The 22,789-nt window shown below is 39.0% G+C and overlaps 1 protein-coding gene and 1 long non-coding RNA gene across 3 annotated transcripts in view; one reads left to right on the top strand and one right to left on the bottom strand.

The window, feature by feature from the left end:
• The window catches only part of LOC105837232 (lachesin), a 50,513-nt gene extending 29,386 nt beyond the window's left edge, over nucleotides 1–21,127 (bottom strand). The window contains exons 1-2 of one of the 2 annotated variants that reach the window (XM_036292693.1): nucleotides 20,826–21,127; nucleotides 14,286–14,419 (exon numbers count right to left, since the gene is read on the bottom strand). In XM_036292693.1, the coding sequence (XP_036148586.1) occupies nucleotides 14,286–14,418 (133 nt within the window). In that variant the 5' untranslated portion in view covers nucleotide 14,419; nucleotides 20,826–21,127. The remainder of the gene's footprint in view (nucleotides 1–14,285; nucleotides 14,420–20,825) is intronic. The other variant, XM_036292694.1, reaches the window with a different exon arrangement.
• On the top strand, nucleotides 10,180–11,443 carry LOC118647574. Its single transcript, XR_004964766.1, has 2 exons — nucleotides 10,180–11,247; nucleotides 11,308–11,443. It is a non-coding gene; the product is annotated as an uncharacterized LOC118647574 (long non-coding RNA).
• Nucleotides 21,128–22,789: the final 1,662 nt, after the last annotated feature.

Below are 22,789 nucleotides of genomic sequence, written 5' to 3'. Positions count from 1 at the left end.
TTATCACAGTTTTTACATCTATCTCGTAAATATTGGGGCACCGTGCTGTACGAACAGAATTTTCAAATCGAAATAAAATGTAGAGGGAGATTGGCGATTCAGGTCGATTGGCAATATTCGCAAATAAAAGGACCGATTTGTTGGCGTGTAACGCCCGATTTACACGATCAACAATAACGTCCGCGATCTAACTCAGTTTTCCGCGCGCCGAAACATAAATCTCGGGCGCCTTGCACGGAATTTTTGAGTCCGAGCGAAAACGCAGTCCGGAAAACGAATGCGCGCGCGAAGGGAAATGGGCCCTCCCTCCTCCCCCAAGATCGAAATCAGCGTGCAGCTGCCAGAGACGACGACGACGACGACGAGAAGGAGGAGCGCGTGTCGACGTCCGACAGGGCGAAATATCGTCCGACGTATTTCAGCGATCTTACAGACACCATTCGCCGGCGATACGTTCCGACACGTAGAGCCGATACCGTCGATGCACCGTCGAGAGATCGCAGGCTGAAAAAGCGAGGAATGTTTCTACATGTCGGTGCAGTTACACTATGTTCCCGTGCCGCGCGAGCGAGTTATCATGAATGGGAAATCACGGGGCTGTATAGAGATGGAACCGTCACGCACGAGGGACGGAAGTGCTCCAGCCACTGTGCACGCTGCAGATCGCGCATTCGACAAATGATGCTCTTATTTTGATCGGATCTCACCGCTACGCAAAATGCATCGTGATGCGCCGAAGTCAATCGCTATCGAGACGTTTCGGGGTAGACTTGCAAGGTATGCGATTTATGATCGCCGGTTTTTGACTCTCGTTTGAATGTAAAAATTTATAATACGTAAAAGTTTAATTTTGAAACAAATGCGAAGCATTTCTATTAACGCACACGCAAACATTTTATTTTTATATTTATATAGAGAAAAGTGTTTTTTTACATTCAGTATTTCTATTTGTTTGACTTACATTTATTTCACGAAATAATATAACCTTGAATAAAACATTTTGTGGAATATTAATATTTCTTTTGTTTTGTTGGATTAAATACACATTATATTGTTTAGTAAAAAACAACAAATTGAAACAATATTTTGATGGAACATTATAATTTTTTGAGGTAACTGGCATAATTCGTTGATTCGTTGATTTGTTGTAAGCAAAGTTCAGCATATGAGAGATAAAACGCAGCACGAGTTTCATCAAACATCTACATTTAGCATTAAAGTTTATACTTTCATTATTACTAATGCTTTTTATTCCTAAAAATACAATAAATTTATTTAGGAATTAAAATAAAATTTTTATAATATAATAAAATTATAATTTAAGCAAAATAGTATAATACTTTCGTATTGAAATAATAAAATGATTTAAGTAAAAAGAATTTTTTAATTATTTCGAAACAATATTTTCTTTTTAAAATAGATGTATATTATTTAAAAATTCAAACAATTGCATTTCCTAATTTAAATATTTTGGTTGGACCATTCCAGTTACATAAAATTTCTTTAAGAATCTAAAAAAATTTGTAAATCTAAAGAAACATTTCTCTCTATGTATTGCAATGCATTTGTATCATGTGCTGTTAAGGAGTTAAGGAGATTTAGGTTTAAGTGACCACAAACCCGCAACAGTACAGTAGAAACTTAGAGCCTCTTAACATCTCCTTAACACGTCAAGAGGACGATAAGAAATATTATTAGTAGTCACGATAGACTGAGAAATTGACAACAGTAGGAGCATGCCGTGTAAAATTGATTTCACCCGTTTACTGTGTTATAACGAAAAATTCATGCTGAGATTATCGATAAAAGTAAAGTAAAAATGATTACACGCTGCCGCGTGAAATTAATTTAAATTACCTTAACTTTGAAGTACAGTGGTATAGAAAACATACAAAAATTTTTACAAATTTACTATTCAGTCTAATTTAATTGATGCAGCTTTTAATTGCAATAATAATGCTTTTATGTATGTGTATATAAATTATTTTGTATAAAACAAATCAATTATCCAATAAGATATAAATAATTTTGTCGTATTCAAAAATTACTTATATAAATACATGGTTTATGTATAACGTTAGTTATTAATATTTTCATAACGAAAAATCTATGTAAAGAGAAAATTCTTTTGTGTAATTAATAGAGTCAATTGTTTAATTAAATAACTGCTTTAGAATACTCGCGTCAAAAAGCTTCGATACTCTTCTAGATACGACAACAGCATTCTAGTCGTAAGGGATTTACTAATTTGACGACAGCATGTCGAGGATGAACGGCGTGCGAAATTTGAATCTTTATCTCAATAAAGCGGGTACAGGTCGAGCGACAGAGTCTGTTCCGCGTTCTATGCAAATTTTATCGTACTTGGCATGCTAATGTCTCCCTTAAATCGGTCCACGATCGCCGGCATTAACTGCTTGCTTCGCCTTCGAGTCCCCGAACGCTTGTTTTACATCACTGCTGACGCGCGTGACATGTATTGCGTTAAGTTAATAAGGACAGCCGCGGATAGCCAGAATGAATCGAGCCATTAATGCCCCGGAGAAGAGTTCCGGGAAAGTGAGATTTTCCTTAAACGAGAGTTTAACAAAGTTCTCGGTTATTACGACAGAATAGCCAACTTCCATGATAAGGAGGAGGATAGGAGGAGGGCGAGACACGGCCAACTTCTCGCTCGCCGGAAGGGTAAATATTTTTCTTTTTCTTTTTTGATACGCGCGAGGCTCAGCAAATTTTTATCTCGAGCGAAAGCATTAATTTGCGAAAAAAAAAAGACGACAACACCGGAAGTTCGGCTGCCACGTTCGCGGACGACGGCCTTCGCTCCTTCGCCTTGCTCCGTGTGCTTCCGCGTTGCTCTCTCGAAGAGTGCTTAACTTTCATCGCGAAACTTCGGTATCATCTTGCATTTATTAAACCCTCCAGCGTATTTGGCGAATATTTCTCGGTATCGCTATGTCAATGCCGTATCGTTCCGTCTTAGTAAAATATAAACAATCTTTCCGATAAATTTACCGGGACGATCTCATTAATGTTTGCGCGATTACGCGATATTTGACGGACGTAAAAGTAAAACAGTATATTTTTCGTAGCTACGTTCTGCGTAATTAATGGCAAGTTTAACAGAAATGTAACGGAAACCTCGATCTTTGACGAAGTTGGAAACTTTCGTTGGAAGTATATGCATTTTTTAGCGACGTGAGGTACCTCTCAAACACCTACGTCAAAATACATAATAAATTTATGTTTTTTGGCATAAAATTTACGACCATATATATTTTGAAGTTTTGACAAATTATATAGCGTCTTTACTACATCTTACGTCATTCGCACAAGAAGGTGTCTCGTAATACTCTACAGTCAAACTAAAGCACGAAGTTCCGTAAGAGGCTAACGCAACGCAATATATTCGTACGTATACCTGTGTTAGATTAATTAGCGTACCTCATGTAAGAGTTCCGCGCCACGTTTGGTAATTACACCGCGAATATGACTCGCGATAGCCATCTCCTTGCGAGTAATTTAAAGGTTGGTTTCGATCCTTTTACGCCACGTTTTAAATAATATCAAATAATTACATCACAATTCTGTTACATTGTATCGCTTTATATTATGCTAATTATACAACCAATGAAATATGAATATAATGAAATGCAATGAAGAGTTCATATTACGTAATAATCGATGTAATTGCTAGTTTACAACGCGAAGTTTTTACATGAAAGCACAATAATGTCAACGTACGACGTACAATATTGCGATTGATATACAAAGGATAATTAAAGCTTTCTGTTTAATAAATTTTGCTTCTCGACTTTGTAGAAGAAAAGCACTATCCGCTTGCGTTTAAAATCTCATTCAACCGCGTGTTGTCGACCGGTTGTAACGCGTTTACGACTGCTCATTAAATCCGTTGTGACGCTTGGCTTGTTGTCAAAACGTTATGTCTATGGACTATGGTCGTCTCGAGAGACGTATAATCGCCTTTTAAACATTTTTCATCGTGTAGGTACGATCGGAAAACCTTCAACCTTCATTGCGAATAAAATTTTTTTTCATAGCCGTGCATCCGCGGATTTATTATTAACGAAGTTTATGAAAAACAAGTATAATTACGGAGTAAAAGAATAAAAATAATATGACATTAGCGTGTATGATAAAATTTTTAGAAAAACAGAATTAAAAATAAAAAACTTTGAACATTTCGGAGAAAAAATTGTTTGGAATATAAATATAATATACAAAATTATTTTTATATAACATAAGTAACTCAGAAAAAAACGTGCGATATAGAAAAATTGTGTACATTTCTTATTTTTTATATTTTCTTTGGTAAACTACCTAATGAAAATAATGTTATTATGTTTTTTTTTGTAGAATATAATACTAAATATTCCGCAGATCTAAATATTTGTTCCTTTTTTAAATATTTTGCCAGATATCTTTTGCGCACGTCTTGTTTTAAGTTTTCTTAAAACTCGTATTCGCGCGCAAGCTCTGCCTCTGTACTTATCTCGAACTTCTCTCAATGTAAATATGATCCTGGCAGAGTCGCTTTTTAAACTTTTCTTGAACTCGTCGTAAAGACCGATAAATGTTTAACTCGCCTTTGTAATCCGATAGAGTCATTTACTAACAGAAGTTATTCTGGAGATGCTTGGCACGCGCGCACAATTTCGTATTGTAATGAAATCTTTTAAATTACAGTGCAATTTGTTTGACAGTTGGAATTTTTATTATAGTTAAGCGATTTTTCGACACACGATACGCGGCGCATTTTCGCATTACCTCTTCACACGCACTTCTTGTACGCTTCGGCGTTTTTGCAAGAGAGGATTTGTTTGATGTCACCATAGCTAGCAACCGTTAATACTAAAAGAGTAGATAGTTAAATAATGCTTTTTTACGAGAGCCCAGCTCGTTGTCGGGGTAACAGCTGATATATAGTGTATGTCAAAGCGAAATGGCGGCTACGGTGCGCGGAACAGGTTGAGGCTTAGCATACGAATATCCGATTCTCTGTTTGTGGGTTGCTACGGCGGTCTGATTTACATAGTTATTATGATATTATGCGGCTGCAAAAGGATTTTTATCATCAGCGCTGTCTACGCCACGAAGGGGGAAAAGAGGTACAACCCGTGACATATGCTTCCTTTTCTCCTACGTCGCTTTTTTTTTATCGCATTCACAGTACCTTGCGACGGATTAGATGATATAAATCTGTCAAACTCCATCTCACAACTTCCTATTTGTCGTTCTTTTGGAAGTTTTCATTTCGCTTGTAACGAGCGTTGTAAAAATAAATGAAACATATCTTTTTAAAAACATCCATCGTCCTGTCATCCGATAACTTTTTATATACGCGAAATATGTTTTACTTGTATTTGAAATTAACTTAATCAATTCTGATTTAATTTTAGGTTTCCTATTTTATATTGTGATACTTAATTTTGTTTTTCTGCTTATAGTTTTTTGTCCTTTTGCAGAACTTTCTTTAACATTTTGAAGAAAATATTTTAAAACGAGATTAACATGAAATGAGATTTGTCTATATGACAAGTACTTCTCGCGAAAAATATTTCTCCATCCTCATTGAAGTTTTATTTTAACGTACCAATAAAGATGCAGACTCTTCATGAGATTTTTTTTCACTAAAGCGATGACATAAGCGGATTATCGAACCATCACTCTGAAAGTTGAGAGTTTTATAAGTTTCTTCAACTTTATTAGTCAGTCATAATCTCGCCTCGCTTACTTTTTTACGCTTAACGCTTAATTATCGATATTAAAAATTATATTAATTACAAATATTAATAATGCATAACTGGATAATCTAATTATTACAAGATTAATTTTTACATCTGGAAAATAAATAATATATCGAAAAAACCATAATCGGGCTTGGAGATAATAACATGTTTGTTTAAATTAAATAGACTTAAATTAAATTGTAATCAAAGTTCTGGCATCGAGCGAAGAATCACAACGAGGAAACTTATTTTTCTTGCCCGTATCTTGTTTCAAGTTTTATGCATTTTATAACCGGAGCGTACAGCTTTCCTACTCTCGAACATCGCGAGCGATCGCAGACGTGATGCGGGCAATTTTCCAAGTGAATTTGGTATACACGTGTAACGGGCGCGAGAAATCGGTATTTCTCACAACTCACGGCGGATGTCGGCAATCGATCAACGGCCGAGAGAGAGAGAGAGAGAATTCGACTTGAGAACCTAATAGACGCCTGCTCGGCTCTTCTTCGCCTCGGCGAAGGCTAAGCGGCGCGATACCAAAGCGGATTATTGAAACGCCACTCGAAGTCGAGAAGAAGGGCAGGATTGGGAGGGGGGGGGGGGGGAGGGGGAGGAGAGGAAAAGTCCGTCGGTCTTAGCCAGATTCGCGGGATTTTAAATTCTCACGGCTCGAATCCCTGCCGAAACTTTTCTCCATCGCGCCGCGCCGCTCCGGGCCGCAAATATATATCGTCGGCTCTCGCGTTAGTTTGCTATCCCACATCCTTCCACGCCCTTTCCACCGGCACAAGCTGTTACACCGTTCGACCTCCAAATACCGCCGTTGCACCCCCGTTGCAGACGTAACCGCCCTTCTGGTAGCGGTGGTGGTGGTGATGGTGGTGTCGGCGGCTCGCTGTCCCCAAACCAATGCATTTGCTTGCCGCTGCCGCCGCCGTCGACTACGCCGCGATAATTCCATTTCCGCGAAGCGGCGCGAATTCGAAGTTTAATTAATCGAATTCACGCCCATGCTATCCTCGTCATTCCTCTCTCTCTCTCTCTCTCTCTCTTTCTCTTTCTCTCTCGATCTCTCGTTCTTTCCTTGCTTGCTCGCCATGATTCTCATTTTCAGTCCAGCCCTCTCATGGCTCCGATCCCGGAAATTAGTAAGATCGCACATGCGGAACACGGAGGTTTCCCGCCTGTTGGAGCGCCATGTATATATACGTCCGTACCTTAGCATTACACGCATACCGATACACACCGATACGATCGTATGCAAGTCGATGCACACGATCGCGTTACACAATGCACGTCGCGTTGCCTCGCTCGGTCGATCGGTTAATACGGCACGGAAATGTGTACCGTCCTGAGACGGCGGCGGCGCGCGGCGGTGAAAAGTTTACCGGAGTCAACGAGAAATTTACAAGCGTTCAGCGCGCTCGATCGAGCGCCTCGAACGGCCGTTTCGATGGCTTTTCTTTCTCGTTTCTCGCGCGGAAACGCGATCGACATTGAGCGATGCCGTGGTGACGTAACCGAATCCATTATTCCGGCGAGAGGCAAACGGCGCGCGCTCGATAAAGAAAATTAATATAAACACCCTGTCCCGACGCCTTGTGCTCGCGCAGGCCTAGGGTTGCTCACCTATTTTTCATATCACTCGTTTCCTTTACCCTCCATGCATAATAATATTCCACCCTATGGCATAATCAAAATTTCCGCTTAAGTAAATTCTACTCCTACTTGAAATTAACTGAAAACCAAGGGCTCGCTATACATATGTACTATTACTAGTTTAGGAGTTTACTTCGTAAACTGCCTGAGATTAACTGCACGACAGTATTGTGTTACGCGGGCGTTGCACATTATGTGCCGGCATCGTTAGAACATAATTCGCGTAAGCCGCTTCATTTCACTCTGGCGCGGAGCGCAAAAATTATTAGCGCGTACCGGCATTTTCATCAACAAAGGATCCATTACCGTGGAGCGTGGACGCGAATTTGAAATGGCCCTCTACGAAAAAGACGGCCGTGCGTTTCTACTTGTTGCAATAAACACCAACACAGAATGCGGCTACCGTCTACCTGTCCACGTGTGTATGTGCGCGGCGGGAAATTAAATATTTCAACATTAATAGACGCGATATTTTTGCACGCGGGAAGACAGTCGTGCCCGGCGAAGTGCGCGCGGGAATTTCGTACAGAAAGAGAGAGAGAGAGGGAGAAGACACAAAGCTGTGTAAAAATGCGAGCGTATTTGCCAACATTTTTTATCGTCCGACTATAAGCGGGAACCGCGCCGCGGTAAAGTGCGCCAAAATTGTATTTATAACTCCGCGTCTCGGACAATGTGGATGCACGTGCAACGTGAGGCGTACATTGCGTGTCTGTACACGCGCACGCAGGTATACGTGAACGCGTATATTATTACGCACTCGCAATTCACCTCACGCTCCTCCGTACCCTTAATACCAGCCCGTGCACGTATACCGGAGCGCGTCCTTAACGTGTAAGAAGATTACTACTAGTACGTGAGCGCGAGCGAGAAACTATGCTTGGAAACTATTCCTCATTCGGGAGTATAAGGTGTAGCACATATTAATATTAAGCGCGTACCGTGCAAACACGTGCGCGGCGCCGGGTCGTGTTACCGGGTGTGATACAGAGTGTCTCGGGAGTTACGCACTTTCCCTGGTGGTATGGACTTGCGGAAGTCAAACTACGAGGAGCGATTGTTTCAGTGTCATCGATAATTTCCGGATTACCCGGCGTTAACTTTCGAGAATTCCTCCCGACTCCCTCGAAAAGTGAAATGCGGATGCGCAAATAACAAATCTTGTTTTTTTCTCCGCGTAATTTAAACTCTTTCAGTTTAGACGTTGCTAAGCGTCGTCGTAAATCTTGAGCGTTTATTTTTTTAATCATAAATGATACGATAAGGGCTCGCGTGTATTTTGCACTGTAACGGCTTTCTAATTAGCGCGCTAATTAGCGCTACATCTAAACATGCCCCTTCCAGCAGCGCAAAATAAAACCTTATGAAAAGTTTCGTTTATAAATCAGACTGCTCAAGCTAAAAACTTCTTTCGTTAAATCGCGCTTATTAAGTTTTATTTCGTTTACCCTTCAGTCAGTAACGAAAAGAAATTTTATCACACAAAGGAACGATTTTGTGTCCAAGTATCTAAAAATTTAACTAGATACAGGTCTGAAAATAATGTTGTTGGACTATCAAAATAATTAGGTAGGATACTTAGGCAATGCTATATAAAATGTTAATATTCTAGCAATTAAGCCGAGCGTTCTACGTAATTATTTTGATGATCTAATGAAATTATTTTAATATATTAGATATGTATTTATACAATTTAGGAAATTTCTAAGGGACTTCTGCAAAACTGTTCTTTCCATGTGCGCACTTCGAAAAGGATGCTTTGTAATTGCTAATTTAAATTTTAATAGCTGAAAATCGATAATCTTCAGAGAGAGATCTTGGAGATGGCAAATTTCCGGTTCACTCGATTTTGAATTTATTCACGACAATTGAATACTGGAGAGAAGACGTACGAGTTCCTGTATAGTTCGCAATTGCAAATGTCTCGGCGCTGATGTATACCTATATAATCGCAAATGTAATTGGTTCTATACATGGCCCAACGTCCTTAACGTTACACATTACGTCGGAAGCTTCCTCGCCGTTAACAGTAGTGCTCAGATGTGAACGGCTGCGCGGCCTCGAGATGGTCGACGCCGTAGGATATGTTGTGTAAACGCAGTTAACTACAGTAACGAAACACGTTTTGCCCGCTATACCCTGGACATACGTACATACTTACGTACGTACGTACACACATATACACACACACATAAATACATGCATATATATATATATATATATATATATATATATGCACGTATACCGTATTATATTGTATACGTTAACGTCTAAAGGGTTTCCCTGCGGAATAGTATCGGAGAATGGTGTCCGCGTCGCACCTGTGACGCTAAATGCGAAACTTTAATCTTGCGTCTTAACCACACTTCTGATCAAAGTAATATTTTTTGGAATTTTACCGCGCGATTACTATTTACTATTTACTCTGAATGCAAAGCCGATCAGGTTTAATATTTTAATCGCCTGGGATAATCGTGGATTATTTTGAATCCCTGGGTAAAAGTACGATTAATTATAGAATCCGTATTTATGAGTCCTCGCCAAGTTGTTGCTTGCAATCGTATTGTTATTATATATTTGTCATATAGTTGACAAATATCTATTTTTTAAAATCACAATTTGAAGATGCTATTTATTATTTTATGTTTAATATAAAACAATCTTTGTAGGTACTTTGCATAATCATTGAATCGTCGAGGCATTAATAATTGATTAATTTGTTTTTTTACATTTGTTTTTTTTTACATCTTTTTTCAGTTTAATTTTATAATTTTTGTCATAATTTTTGTCATAGATGTATATTTTTTCCAAACTTTTGACTTTAGAATTTTCTATTTATCACTATTTTAAGGTTTTACGTAAAATGTATTTATTCATATACCGGTGAATTAAAGCAGCCGAAGCAAAGCTCTTAAAGCAAAGCTTCGTTTCTGCTTGTCCACAATGTATCCGTATTATGAACTATCTGGTATGACGTATCACAGCGCGAATAGGCAGACGTATTGCGACGTCACGTATTACGCAGATAGACACGTACGAGTATATTACACACGAGAATCTGACATCACGCGCATACCGTGGCATTTGATAGATAAGATCATTACACTATCCGAAGCGAATGATAGCAACGCTATGCAATTTGCATTGCATCATCTCTTAATCATTGCACGAACGAAATCAACACATCCGGTGTATTGACTGTTTCTACCGCTTCATCTTATAGACCGTCGCGGCGCATATTTTGAAGCAAGTTATTTTTAACAAATCGATTAATTTTGAAAAAATTTATGATTTGCTATATTAAGAATGGAATTAAAAAAGAATATGTTTTGAAGATGCAAACACATATCTTTGTAACATAAAGACAAAGTCAAAGTAAGTTTTTTTCACGGAACATTTAATAGTATAGCAAACAAATCTTGAATGGTTAATTATACTTTATTTATACCAAGCTCAATTTTTGTACTAATTTTAGACTTTGAAAAATAATTTGTTACATTTACATGTGAACTATTGAACCATTGATAGATCTATTGGCAAATCTCATTTGCAGATATTTTTAAAACTCTTCACTTGTTCTGTACAAGATCAAAGGATCAAGGTTCTTAGCAAATTTCGCTTTAGTGCGCATTTTGTTCTCATCTTTTTACAAAGTGTTCTAGTTTCACCTATCGGTTATCAGCTATTGAAATGTTAACCGGAACCGCTGTCAGTTGTCTGAAGATGTTGGATAAGTAAGTGAAGTTAAATAAAGGAAACGGCAGATAGAAGAACCACGAACCATTTATTATGCGACCGGTTCTTTAAGAAAGAACCTCTAACCGAAATCCATAAAAAGGTAGAGGAAAGTCATTAATACATAGGTTTACTAAAAAGTGACGGCTTCTTTTTTTTTCAGAGTTTAATTTTACGTTTGCAATTTTACAAATTTGCACATCATGTATTGCACATAGTTATAATTGAAACACGCTTGTCGGAAGCGGATGTATAAAATATACATAAAAAGTAGATAAGAAGGGAAAAAGAGAAAAAAAGGAGAACGTATAAACGACTTGTCTGGCGTGCATCAAGCCTCAGGCCATGCTTGTTGACGCATAATTGGCCAATCCTTCTGCATGCATACGTCACGTTTTCGCGTGCCGGTTCGTGATTGCGTCTGTTCTCTATCGTGCGCATAAATATCGCGCGTTAGATTCGTAAAGGGATGATGACTTGCAGTGGCCCGCCCGCCCACCCGCCCGTTCGCGTACACTGGCGCCTAAGTGGTAAACTTGTAAGTGGCGAAATAAAGTTGGGCAGGGGTTCCTCGTGCGCGCGCGCATGCTACCGTGTCTGTGACAGTTTAATTAATATCTTTCATCCTCAAAGGAAAAACTTGGCGAACTAACCGGCATGGACCCGGTTGCAATGCCAGGCTGGACTAGAACCACTTCAACTTCGGACGCAACGACGACGACGACGACGACGTCGTCGTCGTCGACAATCCCCCGCCAAACCAGGACGTTCTCCGCGGCTCCATTCTTCTCTTGCTCTCGTTTACGTCTTTCCTCTCGTGGCCACTCTAATAAAGTTCCATATATTTTTCTTTTCTTTACTTTTTATGTTATGAGCGATTTTGCACTTTTACGCTACCAATTTATAAGATACGCGCAAATTTTCTTGACAAAACTACTTTCAAGAAATACGAGTATATTAAACGTACTTGCAAACTATTGAAAATATAATGGATAATTTTATATAATGTACTAATTATAATATTGGTTTTACAGTATCATAATAATAATATTTTTTTTATTTGAAAAATAAAAATATGCTGCTGTATATATGTGGATTCATACATGTACACGTACACGTGCCTCTGTTATTTTTATTGACGATTAAAATAAACACAAATTTTATGTACTCTTACTTTGACATGCGTAGATTTTCTCACCGCATATCTCTGAATGCACTGACGATTAGCTTTATAAAATACCGTGGCAGCAGTAATGCGCTCCCGGTTGCAGAAACCGCGAAAGAGGGAAAAAATGATGAAGGTGATTCAACGAGTTTGAAAGCCGCGATTTCTGAACAATCCACAAAAATAAACGTGCGAATAAAATCTGTATGCATCGAGTTTACTCTGTAAACTCACGCCTACGTACACCGCGCCGTTATACTCTTTCAAATATTTCATGGATTTTAATAGATCACGATATGTGTTTTCCTATTAAAATTAAAGTATTTGAGTTTGCATTGTTAATTGCGATTTTCAGAAATTATTTGGAAAATCGATGCACGTTTAAAAGTGAAATGACAGTGAAATGAGTCCTTTAGAGAATTTGTGAAAAGCTGATTATGTCCAGTTGTGTGCAAATACAAGAAACATGTGACTGCAACATTTTACATTTTATTTATAGTAATATGTGAAAATAATTTCCCTCTGATTACTAATATTTGCATAAAATATTACTAAACTCTCAAAAAAATTTTATTTAATAAACTCTCTCTCTCTCTCTCTCTCTCTCTCTCTCTCTCTCTCTTTCTCTCTCTCTATTTAGTAACGTTTCTGGTAACTGTATGTCATGATAAAGATTATATTGCTCTCAATGGATTTCCTGTTTATCTAAAAAGCTGTTTTAAGTTGTTTAAGCCAAGCTTTCGTGTAGGATCGAGTTTTGCTTGCGGAAATTTTTCTCCTTTTCTTCGCTAAACATTATCGAGCTTTATGATAAAGGCAGACAACGTATCGCCGGCGCAACACCGTATAAATCTACCACGTATAGATAATATTTCACAATGCATTATTCAGATTTTTCACAAAGCTTTATATGCACCGCGGGGAAACCCTTCACAGACGTCGCGGAGTACACACACCGTCTTGCGTGGAAAACATGTGACGTTATAACGTTTATTTACGAGTCGACACGCAACGTAAAGTGATTCCTTTTATTGCCGGTCAAATACCTCGATTATCGACTCGAGAGAAACACGCGATCTTATCAAATAATTGAAAAACCACACTGACGCACTCTCGAAAAGATATGGCTTCCGTGACCGAACTGATGATGCTAAAGAAATGGAATTAGGGTTCGCGCGTTTAAGCTAAATGTTCAGGAAATTCTCTCTTTCTTTTTATATATCTCTTACGGATTTGGCATACTTTTTTAAAATGATTATAATAATTTATCTTATTATACTTATGAATTAAATTTTAATACCGACCGCAGGGAAATTAAAATTAAAATTAGATTAATATTTAATGTTTAAAAAAATCCTATTTTTTATCTGTTATCGAAAATTTCATTAATCAAATAATGTGGTAGGCATTTGTTTTTACAAAATAACTTGTGTGAACGAATATAAATATTGATATAATAAATATTAAAATATTTATTAAATATAAATAAAATAAATTTCGTTTTTAAGTTTAATGATCTATATACGAACGAAATAATGATGACGTTTTATTTGCTTCCATTTTTACATTGCAAATTAATTTCAGTTAGCATATTATACCAAGTAACGAAAGATAATTTGTTTTCGCGTCGAATACAAACTGCAAATTTATGCAGGACACAATCTAATATAGATAATAATTTGTGCGCGAAGCCTGCTGTATGTTAAGTCGAAGGCTATCCGAGGGTGAGACCCTCCGAACATTTACCAATGTTTATTGGAGGGGGCCGAGAGTAAAAGATACTTGAAGCGACGAGTGTCTTTTATTTTTCCGACGGTAATACGGGATATTTGCTCGCTCGAATTCCACGGCACGTGCCATTAACGCCGACGAGAATTTCCGTCTGCGCGATCTCTCCTCTGCATGACGCGGAGGGGCGAAGGAAGGAAAAACCAGGCGGCAATATGCAGATGAGTATATACGGGTATGGTATATACCTGATAGCGTCGGATTCGTCGCGGACGAGGAGCCGTCTTGGCGCATAGCGTCACTGGTAATTGCCGTTCCGCCGAGATTGGTGCTGTAGTCTTCGAGAAGTACGCAGCACAGTAATAGCCGTGCTACCCTCATTCTGAAAGAACGAAAGAAAAGCTGAACGAGAATAACAAACTCGCGTTCACCGTCAACTCGCGTCTCGTCTCCCTTTCTCTCTTTCAGTTTCCTTTCCTATATCTTAGATTTTGCTTAAGGAAATACGAGGACATTTCTTGATGTTTATTGCTTTCGGATACGATCAATTGTTGCAAAGTGCAATGTATATGACGCAAGATATTTTGATACATTTTGATTAATACTTCAAATACTGCAATAATTAATTAATTAATTAATTAATTAATCGTGAAAATACAACATTAAAACCGAATGATAATAGCGTACTCGTAAAATGTTTGCGAATTATTTCAAAATGTTTGAATGTATGTATTAAAATAAACAATGCGGTTATTTAAAGATGTTATTAAAACACAGAGGTTTATATTACACATATATTATGTTACCGGAACATTGGAACCTTAATTACAATTATTACAGTTTATTTTATTGAGGGATACATAAATGTTTCCGAAGTTATTGGTGATGCTAGAGTGGCTTTCGTATTTTCACGTTTCACGCGCAAAGCCTGAAAAATATTTTTCCGCTGCTATATCGATTTATACGTCAAAAAGCCAATTTTGGAAAAGCAAAACATTTTATTGATGATGATACTTGAAAAAGCCCAGTTTTGAAAATCTCACTGAAACGAATACAGTGCACCTCGTGTATCTCACTATATTTCATACTATCTCTCTATGTCTTTATTTCTACATGTCGCTCAAATTGATAATATATTACAACTGTAATTCTCTGAATTTCAAGCAAAATGTATATAGAGATAAATGAACAGGAAAGAAATTAAGATTAATATTAAGAGATTAATTTTAAGTTTATACATATTTATTTATTAGTTTATAGACAATGCATATTTCATTCTTTGTATATTTAAGATAATAAAATTTTATCTTTCTATTCATATTTTGTGATAAAAATCTCTTAAGAGTGTATTGAGTTATATATCATGAAAATATGCGCGATATTAGTTTTATCGTGTCGTATAACAACGATAGAATAAAAGAAATAAAATCACAATAACGATGGAAATAATGTTGAGATTAAAAGAATGTGAAGATTTATAACAAAATATACAACGTATAAACTAAAAACTAGACACTAAAATAAAGGAAGGTAAACGGCTCACTTAATCGGCCGTGCCTATCGCGAGAAAACGAAGCTTTCCAGAAGTGAGGCCACCCCTAGCCACCCCCAAACCGCCGGAGGCGACGGTGAGCGAACCGGTTAACGTGTTGCGAGAACTTTCCTCTCGTTCACGTGTACCCTCTTTCGCCCGTTTGTGTCTCTTTTGGGGAGGTTTTTTTTTTCGTCGTTTTGCGCGCTTCTTCTTGTCTCCTTCCTCGATCGATACATTTGTCAAGCGGCGTATAAACGCCACTAAGTTTCACGGCAATTCCACGTAATGTACGAGGAGAATCGACCATCAAAGTGTTTTGCCGGACTTGGGTCATACATCCTGGATGCTTGGACGCGATCCGCCCTTGGTCGTCGCCCTTCGGGGAAACACACGCGGGGCAACTATCTTTTACGCCATCTCGTAAATAACTATCTCGGCCGTTTAGCGGCGGAGATTTCAGTCCGCGTACGAGGCGGAATTTAGCGTTCCTGCTCGCCGCGCTTATACGCCGAGTAACTACTCATTCTTATTTACGACAGGACCAAATGAAAACCCCTCTCGGTCCTGTCTCTCGCATTGCTCGTTAGCCCTCGCTCTTTCGCGAGGGTCTTCTCTTTTCTTTTTGTCTCGTTCGTCGTCACGTCACCGTCCCCTCTCTCCTCCTCCTGACACGCTCCGATGTCAGATTATGAGCTCTTTGTTCCATCACGCTTACTTGTGATCGATGGTCGTTGCGGGCCGGGGCGAAGGGAAAGATTTACCGGTGGTCGTGATTTTTTGAGAGATTCAGGTCAAGAGGAGAGATACCCGGAGATATAATATCCCGTTGATTACTTTTGTCACTTTTGTATCGCGCGAAAATGTTCTCATATTCGAGTATCACAACGCGATGTATTTTCGCTATCGTCACCGCCGCGCGTCGCCGCCACCGCCACCACCACCGCCTCCTCCGGCTCTTAATTTCGGCCTCACTTCCCGACTAGTACTTCCCCGGGGGTTCTTTTACCTCTCGGGTCTTTAGAAGCAGCTTCTCCTCTTGCAATTTTATCTGATGGAAGCCAAGGGAAAAACCCGGGGCCAAGCTGTTGAGCTCGAGTTTAGCTCCCCGGCCGGGCGAAAATCTTCCGGCGTTCGGTTATCCGCGCGTAAAAAAATATTTCGGATCGAGATTTTACTTCCACCTGACTGACGGGTCTCTCTTGCACCCTCTCGCGCCTTGTCGCGCACTCGACTTTAATCCCCACGATGGCACATCGTAAAGTAAAATCATGACGTATCGATCGCGATCGATCCTGCACGATAAATTCAGGCGTCTTGTACCAGCCTTGTCGGAGGCATCTGCTCTTTTTATTCTTTCCTTTTATTTTATGAATCCGACGGAGTACTTTCGCGTTCCATCTGAGGATCGCACATATATCTTTGCGGCATCTCGATTCGATAAGATACGGCGGAGAGAAATCCGGGACCGCGCGCGACCCGACGAGCCGCTTGATTTATTCGATCACGGCGAAAATCTTTTATTCCTCAATTATCGTCGCGTGAAAATATTTTAATCCGGCCCACGGAGTTTAATTTTCGCTCCATTTCCGCTGCTGTAATTTCCACGGCTCGATTTCTCTCTGTCTCACTCTCGCTCTTTCTCCTCTCTCTCTCTCTCTCCCTCTCTTTTTCCCCGCTCTTCTTATTGAAAATATTTTTCCTATCCAGCCTCCGGATGCCTCGTGTCTCTTCGATCGGATGCATTATTCTCCATACGCCTTTATTGAATTTATTATCCCAGCTCGTCATTACTCGCTGCATTACCGGAATCGCTTCTGCCGTTTAATCCCGATCCACTCGCTCCTTCTCTCGTTTGCTTATTTCCGACATCGTAATATCCGACGCCACCTACTACAAAGGTAATTTTCTATAAGGCGCGAAGTAAAAGCGCGCGCCTATAAATCTGATTTCCGCCATTATCGCGAACCACCCGCCGCGCCGCGGAGAAATTGGCAATATCAACATCCATAAAGACGATCTTGCCTCTCGCTGTACAAGTAAAATTCCATATTCTACTCTCTTAGGCGCGTTTACCGCCGCCCGGATGTTTGCTCGCAAACAATCGCCGCAGGAAGAAGAGGCAAATGTTGCCGCTAAACCGGAATACCAATCGGTCCTGCTGTGCGGCACACACACAGCGCGCGATAGAAACCGCGTTCGGGAAAATGCTAAAATCCTAGAAACGCTAAGCGAAAAACACGAACCCACGGAGATTTATACGCGACCAAATTTTCCTCCCGCGAACGTAAATTCACTCCTCGCTGTGGAATAATGACTGTGAAAGTTTCCTGTTCTCGTTTCACTGCGGGAATTTCAGGATTTTCCGAAAAAAGGATTAGCGCAAGCGAGAAGCGCGGTACATACGTTTCTTCTAAGTCTTTTATTCAACACACTAGAAAAAAATTCTATAATTAAAACTGAAGAGAGAGAGAGAGAGAGAGAGAGAGAGAGAGAGAGAGAGAGACAAACATATCATGATACCATGTTATTTTTATAAACAAATAAAAATTATTTAGATAAAAAATGTAATTTGTTACGAAATGAAATGACTTTTCTTAAAATTCCTATATAAAACTTACGTATATTTGTATTACAAAATTATATACACATGCATTATTTTTTTATCACGTCCCTTTTCTATTTATGATAAAGTAAAAATATCGATTCACATCTATATTCACAGCGATACAATACAACAAAATTACAATACAATATACAAATTTGAATATGTCTTGTAGGTTTTAGTGTGATTTAAGATGGAATTCCATCTCAATTTATTTTCTTTATAGATTACTAAAATTGTCTGATAAAATTCAGCTATAAAATTTCATTATTTGCAATACGCTATTAATTCTTTAAAAATGAAATGGCAGCTGCAACATATTTTTTCATATATAGAATATACATATATATTAGAGAATGTTTGCTTATTATTTTTAATTTTTTGCTCACCCTAATTTTTTGTTTTTGCCCAACTTAAAATTTATATTTTCACACGAACAAATCATCGTTTCGTATCACGATCAATACCAAGACTGGCAGAATATATTACGATCGTTATAAGATATGATAAAATAGCAACGTACACGTGAAACACGCAGGAGACGCTAACCCGAAGTGACATTGATCCCTATCGCGCGAATAGAAAATATAAAAAGTGATATACGACGAAAGAATTTACTGGTATAGTCGGTGGGCTTAAACTGTCGTTCTCTAATAATAGCTCTCTCCAGCCCGTCTCGTCGAATTCCCGGATCGACGAGTTGATCGGTGCCGGCCGAAAATATTATCCAAGCCGAGTTAATCGCGTCCAAAACGATATTGCGAAGGAACTCCCGGATGGCCGATCAATTTACCGAGAGACTTTATCTCGGCGGCGTTCTCAATAATCTTTTTTCTTATGATAATACATCCCGCTTCTCCTTTCCCTCCCCCTCTAATGGGACAGATTTGATTCTGCCCCACGCCGGGAATCTCCGCGATCCGCGATCCCTCATACTGACGACGTTATATCACTCTGAATGATTTATTCCGGCTCTCGCGTCGCTCCGAATCTCCCCTCTCCCTTCTTCCTCTGGCTCTCTTCCATAAACGTGAAGAATAATCCCAGCATATAATAACGCAGGCGGACATATGTCTGCTTTACGAGTGGCTAGCATTGTGAGGAAATGGATCAATTCGGACATCACGCAAATCGTGCACAAACATCATTTTATTTGAATAGAATCGCTCTAAACGTTCTACAACGACAAATACGCATAATCACGTCGCTACGACATTTACTTTCTCATGAGGAAACTATTGAAAGGAAACCTTGGTATGGAATAAATGTGTATATAGACTTGTGTCTATAATACTTACAGCAGATGTTATCTTGACAATAGTAATTTTCTGAATAGTCTTTCCAGAATTTTCATTGTAATTTTATAAGTAATGTTTATATTTTTAATGTTTTCTTTGTAGCGAGAAAAAAAATGCTAACAGATTTCATTTTGATGGAACGATTTTTAATATTTTTACGATTAATGTTACTTTTACCAAATGTATATTTCTCTCGGCTTGTTTCGATTTATCTAGATATATGCCATGTATTTTTCCTTGCAAGACTGAGGAGATATGAACGAATGCATTTTTAATGTCCATATACGAAGAGTTCGATAATGGATGTATTTCAGTGCAATACGCGATGTCATCATCGAAAACTGATCTTTTCTAAATAAAAAATGTAGGAAGTTAATTTTTCGAAAATTTTTTAATGGATTTTACGCTCATATATATACACACACACACACACATATTTACATATATGAGAGAAATAAATTTTAATTATTATAATTATTTTTAAATTAATTAATTTCATACTGTTATTTTAGTACAACACAATTTTTAATTTGGAGAGTAGTTAACAGGATGTTTAAACATGTAGTCCTATAAAAATTAATCTTCTAAAGATTATGAAGAAACAAAAATGAAGTTTAATTAAAAGCATTTTAAACCGACGACGTATACTCGAGCTTTGTCTTCGAAGTATTAATTTGTCGAGGTCATTAATAGTCCACATATATGATATATTGGCCCGTAAACTTTGTCTCGCAAAAATTCATCGTATAAACGCATCTTTACTTCGCGCACACGTATTTTCCTTTTTATCTGTATCGTACAAGAAACACGTTCGGTATGCGGCTCGTATAATAGAACGGGGAGGAAAAAGAGAGTATCTAAGCTGCACCACCCACGCATAACATGAGTTATAACGCAATAACTCACTACTCGCGTAAAATGCTCCGAAACGTCCTTTTAACAATACCATTTACGTTAACGTCGGAGAATCGCGCGCCGGTTTTACGCGTACTCGCGTCGATTTTTATTTGAGATCCCGGCTGCTGCCATGTTCAGCGCCGGGGCAACTTATCACGCAAAAAGAACGCAACTGCAATTGCATCGTGGCGAGCTGACACGGGCATATCTCTTCCCTCCCTCATCTTTTACCCTCAGTCATACACATAGCGCGTTATCCAAATTACAAAGACCACTTCGCGCTCGTCGACAATGGACTGTTATCTACATGTCAAATTCACTCCGGGACAATACCGGGAAGGAATTCAGATTCTCGAATGTAAACGCTTAGCGAGGGATGTTTAACAGTAAACTAACTTTACTCTGTCAACACTCTAACGAAGAAAAACATTTTAATAATTTTATCAAGGAATATTACCTCGCGAAGAAAGTGTAGCATTATACTGGCGGGAGTATGACACGGCGCGCCATATACGCGCGTATATCCCTTTTTGTTCACTCTTTCGTCCACGCACTCTTTTCTTTTTCCCTTCTTCGAGTGGACCCGCGAATTTTGCACGTTTTCCAACGGAGTGTCACCCGCACGATCGTAAACTCGCGCGGCAAAACTACACCTCCGTCAACGGACGCATTCCCGGGCGTCGGGACGCGTGTACTGACTGCGTCGAGCTGGTCGCGCCGTCGAGCGAGTCGAGAGAGAGCGGCGTCGGGACGCTCGTCGTGACGGGACGCGCTCAACTCGCATGGCGCAGGCCCGCAGGACTATACGGTATCGCTTTTCTTCTTTCTCACTGATTCTCCTGGCTCTCTCCTCCCACCTCTCTCTCTCTCTCCCTCCCCCTCTCTCTCCCTCCCTGCCTCTCTCTCTCTCTCTCTCTCTCTCTCTCTCTCTCTTTCTCTGTCTTTCCTTATCTCTCTTTCCCTCTTGTCCTATCGTTCGCGCCGCTGGATATAATATTCAATTTATTATGTACCTTTGATACATGCGGACCGCCGCGCCGGAAAAGTAGGAGGCGCGAATGCACAGCAGCCACGGGCTGCCGGCTCTCCTTCCGGGGAAAAATAAAATGAGGAAAATATGAGAAACGAGAGAAAGAAGAGAGAGAGAGAGAGAGAGAAAGAGAGAAATGTGAAAGGTCGAGAGAGCGAATTGCGGCGGAGGCGGGGATGTAATGGTGAGAGGAGGAGAACGGACGGAATCGGCAGCGTTCCGCTCGAGGGTGAATTGTCGAGATATTGTCGATCGGGCAGCTCGCCCCTCGATAAAGCGTCTCGGTCAAAATGTCCTCCTTTTTGGTGCTCGACCGGCTGACGAGCGGGAAAAAGAGTGCCCGGGACTGAAGTGCCGATCGCTATGTCAAAGACGAGGGAATGAGAAAAAAACACGACGTTGACGAGAACGACGACGACGACGACGACGACGACGCTGACGATGACGACGATGACAACGACGACGATGCGCCAGGGGATCGAACCGGATGCGGTTATGCGAATTTGTACCCACGATCGCTTTTTCGCTAATTGTTGACAAACGAACCGTCGTTAGTGTTCGGATTTAATCTCAGGAGATAACATGACGATTTTACTGCGATTGAGTCTCGCAGGGATGACTGATCCGCATAGTCATTTGGGCTTAGCAAACTCATGGACCGGAGCTTAATACACTAGGGACATTCACATACATTTGCACATTACACATTACATACTTGTACACATACGTCTCTTGAGTGTTTGTAATGAGTATTTAAGAACAAGTGGAAGCAAAATATGACTCTTAATTTAAAGATAATAAAGAGAATAAGAATTAATTGAAAATATTTAAAACTAAAGTTTATTTTTTATATGTTCCACAACTGAAAAGATTAACATAATGATAACAACTGTCTGGGCGTTTGTATATTATTTTAATAATCGTAGTTAATCGTTCGTAATATTAATTTAAAAAAGTAATTTGGATATTGTGTAAAATATATAGATATATTATTCTGATAATTTGAAAATAGAATTTGTATATATAATATATTTTACCTAAAATTTTTAAATATTTTTAAAAGCTTTAAAAAGATAAAAAAGCGAATGAATTGTATTGTAGAAAAAAAAACTGCACTTTTAAAACATGACATAATTGCGTAATATTATATCTGTAATAAATTTTTTAAGATATGCCATCTCGGATCCTAAGGCGAGGAATTAGCTTGCAAATCGTGAACTTTTGTTCTATCTTTCATCGTAATGAAAATTTTACTGCAAGTCTGTCGAATCGAAAATTTGTTTAGCGGGAATTAAACGTCGCTGAAAATATGCCAAATAGGAACTAAGCTAAAGGTAAAGATAATATAATTAGCTAGTCGCTCAGCTTATTAAAAGTTGCTTTAAGAAGCT

This window comes from Monomorium pharaonis, chromosome 10, assembly GCF_013373865.1.
Source record: "Monomorium pharaonis isolate MP-MQ-018 chromosome 10, ASM1337386v2, whole genome shotgun sequence".
Taxonomy (NCBI): Eukaryota; Metazoa; Arthropoda; class Insecta; order Hymenoptera; family Formicidae; genus Monomorium; species Monomorium pharaonis.
The sequence above is the reverse complement of the archived record's forward strand: the minus strand, read 5'-3'. Positions and strand labels throughout refer to the sequence as shown.